The sequence below is a fragment of the Chiloscyllium plagiosum genome, unplaced genomic scaffold (genome assembly GCF_004010195.1).
Source record: "Chiloscyllium plagiosum isolate BGI_BamShark_2017 unplaced genomic scaffold, ASM401019v2 scaf_7301, whole genome shotgun sequence".
Classification (NCBI taxonomy): Eukaryota; Metazoa; Chordata; class Chondrichthyes; order Orectolobiformes; family Hemiscylliidae; genus Chiloscyllium; species Chiloscyllium plagiosum.
The window spans coordinates 10,466-13,392 of NW_025210447.1; the positions used below are offsets into that span (position 1 = coordinate 10,466).

At 52.6% G+C, this 2,927-nt stretch overlaps 1 protein-coding gene across 1 annotated transcript in view; it reads right to left on the minus strand.

The window, feature by feature from the left end:
• The window catches only part of pold4 (DNA polymerase delta 4, accessory subunit), a gene marked incomplete at its 3' end in the record, with an annotated part of 7,389 nt that extends 6,373 nt beyond the window's left edge, over positions 1–1,016 (minus strand). Inside the window, exons 1-2 of the mRNA XM_043685524.1 lie at positions 611–1,016; positions 285–380 (exon numbers count right to left, since the gene is read on the minus strand). Coding sequence (XP_043541459.1) covers positions 285–380; positions 611–698 — 184 coding nt within the window. The remainder of the gene's footprint in view (positions 1–284; positions 381–610) is intronic.
• Positions 1,017–2,927: the final 1,911 nt, after the last annotated feature.

Consider the following 2,927-nt stretch of genomic DNA (forward strand, 5'->3'; position numbering starts at 1 on the left):
AGGTGATAGGTCAGGGAGGAGGGTGGGGGAAGGTAGCAAAGAGTACAATGGGTGAATGGGGGCAGAATGAAGGTGACAGGTCAGGGAGGAGGGTGGAGTGGACAGATGGAAAGGAAGATAGGCAGGTAGGACAGGTCACGAGGGCGGTGCTGAGCTGGAAGGCTGGAGCTGGGTGAGGTGGGGGTGGGAGGGGAAATGAGGAAGCTGGTGAAATCCACATTGATGCCCTGGGGTTGGAGTGTTCCCAGGCGGAAGCTAAAAGAGATTGTCAGGCTGTAACTTACCACAACATGGACCGTACTCCCAATGTAAATCAAAGGCCTTGAGTATCTCGAGGTGGTCCCCGTTCGGGCACAGTGTGGCTGCTCTGTCTGTGAGGCCTGTGAAGGAGGAGGAGGAGGAGGGGAGGTTAGTGGCAGGGTGGGAATGCAGCAAGAGTGAATGGTCAAGCCAAGGAGCCGGTCACCGACTAATCCCTCCACAGTTCACATTCCAGCTCCCTGCTGCCCACCCAATGCCACCCCTTTCCCCCATTGCCCTGATGTTTTCCACTGCCTCTCCCTCCACCCCTCTACCCTCCACCCTGTGACCCTCTCCTTCTCCCACTCACCTGTGTTGCTTGTCTCTGTCTTTTGTGTTGAGGCCGCCCTCTGCCCCCCCTTGACCACAGGGTACGCGCGTGTGACCTGTGACTGCATTCTGACGTCCCCACTCCAAACAGAATGTCCAGGGGGGGTTCGGGTGGGGAGGGAACAGGTGAGGGAGGAAAGGCTGGGGAGCAGAGAGAGAGGGATCGCTGTGAGAAGGTCAGGGGTGGGGGTAGCGGTGTGGCAGAGGGAGAGGGGCAGACGAGGAGAGTTTAGAGGGATGCAAAGAGATCTGGACAGAGGGAACGCCAGGTACAGAGAGAGATACAGGACGTTGTGATGGATGGAGAGGCAGTCAGACAGAGACAGGAGAGTGGTGAGGAGCACTTTCTGGTGATCTGAGCAGAGCTGGACTTCCTGCTTCCTGAATCTGCTGTCAAAATACGGAAGTAATCTCCTCTACAGAGAGGGGAGGAGCTCGGCAGAGAGTGAGTGAGTGTGTGTGAGAGAGAAAGGAAAGGAGAGACAGAGAAAGAGGGATAGACTGAGAGACATAGTCTGTATTACACTCTCTGTCACTGTGTGTGTCACTATTGCAGTCTCTGTCACTGCGTGTGTCTGTATTACACTCTCTGTCACTGTGTGTGTCTGTCTCACACTCTCTGTCTCTGCGTGCATCTGTCTCACACTCTCTGTCACTGTGTGTGTCTGTATTACACTCTCTGTCACTATGTGTGTCTGTATTACCCTCTCTGTCACTGTGTGTGTCTGTCTCACACTCTCTGTCACCGTGTGTGTCTGTATTACACTCTCTGTCACCGTGTGTGTCTGTATTACACTCTCTGTCACTGCATGTGTCTGTCTCACACTCTGTCACTGCGTGTGTCTGTATTGCACTTTCTGTCACTGCGTGTGTCTGTCTCACACTCTCTGTCTCTGCGTGTGTCTGTATTACACTCTCTGTCACTGTGTGTGTCTGTCTCACACTCTCTGTCACTGCGTGTGTCTGTATTACACTCTCTGTCACTGCGTGTGTCTGTCTCACACTCTCTGTCTCTGCGTGCATCTGTCTCACACTCTCTGTCACTGTGTGTGTCTGTATTACACTCTCTGTCACTGCATGTGTCTGTCTCACACTCTATGTCACTGCGTGTGTCTGTATTACACTCTCTGTCACTGCGTGTGTCTGTCTCACACTCTCTGTCAGTGTGTGTGTCTGTCTCACAGTCTCTGACACTGTGTGTGTGTCTGTCTATCACTCTCTGCCACTGTGCGTGTCTGTCTCACTCACTTGGGCAATCTCTCACTCTCTCTCTGTCTCTGTCCCTGTGTCTGTCAATGTCTCGTCTCTATGCCTGTCTCTCTCTGTCTCACGGGAGAAAGTGAGGTCTGCAGATGCTGGAGATCAGAGCTGGAAATGTGTTGCTGGAAAAGCGCAGCAGGTCAGGCAGCATCCAGGGAACAGGAGAATCGACGTTTCGGGCATAAGCCCTTCTTGATTCCTGAAGAAGGGCTTATGCCCGAAACATCGATTCTCCTGTTCCCTGGATGCTGCCTGACCTGCTGCGCTTTTCCAGCAACACATTTCCAGCTCTCTCTGTCTTACCTCTGTCTCTCTCAATCCCTCTCTCTCTCTCTCTATCCTTCTGTCTCTGTCACTGCCAGTCTCTGTCTCTCCATCTCTCTGTCACTGTGTGTGTCTGTCTCACACTCTCTGTCTCTGTCTTTCTGTCAATGTCTTTCTGCCTGACACTGTATCTCCCAATCTCTCCCTGTCTCACGCTCTGTCTCTCCCTGTCTATCTCTATCTCTGTCTCTGTCTCTCCCACCCGTCTCTCCCTCTCCCTGTCTGTCTGTTACTGTCTCATTGTATCACTGTCTTTCTCTCTCTCTCTCTCTCGCTCTCTCAAATACACACACACACACGTTTGTGGTTTTCGTGAAGTGTGAATTGCGTTGTGTTATTTTTGGGTGGATTCTCGCCATGAGTCCAAGCAAGTTTTCTCACTGTATAATAACAACATTCGCTCCGTACCCTGCCCATTGTGCCTCTCTCTCTCTCTTTTTACCGAATCTATCCCCACTCCATTCCTGGGGTATCTCACCACCGCCAGGATATCCTTGAATTCTCTAGCCTCCCATCTGCCTTTGTCTACTGGGACAGGCACTGTCAGGCCTGGAGCTGGTCTCTACCCTTGCTGACATTAACCCCAGACCTGGTGGTATTGTCCCCGGGCAGTGACCCAGAGCTCCTGCTGGACGGGGCAGCATAGAGCTGGGGTGCTGTCTTCTTCTAGGACCAGCAGAGAAGGGCACAACATGTCACCCCATGATCTGAGT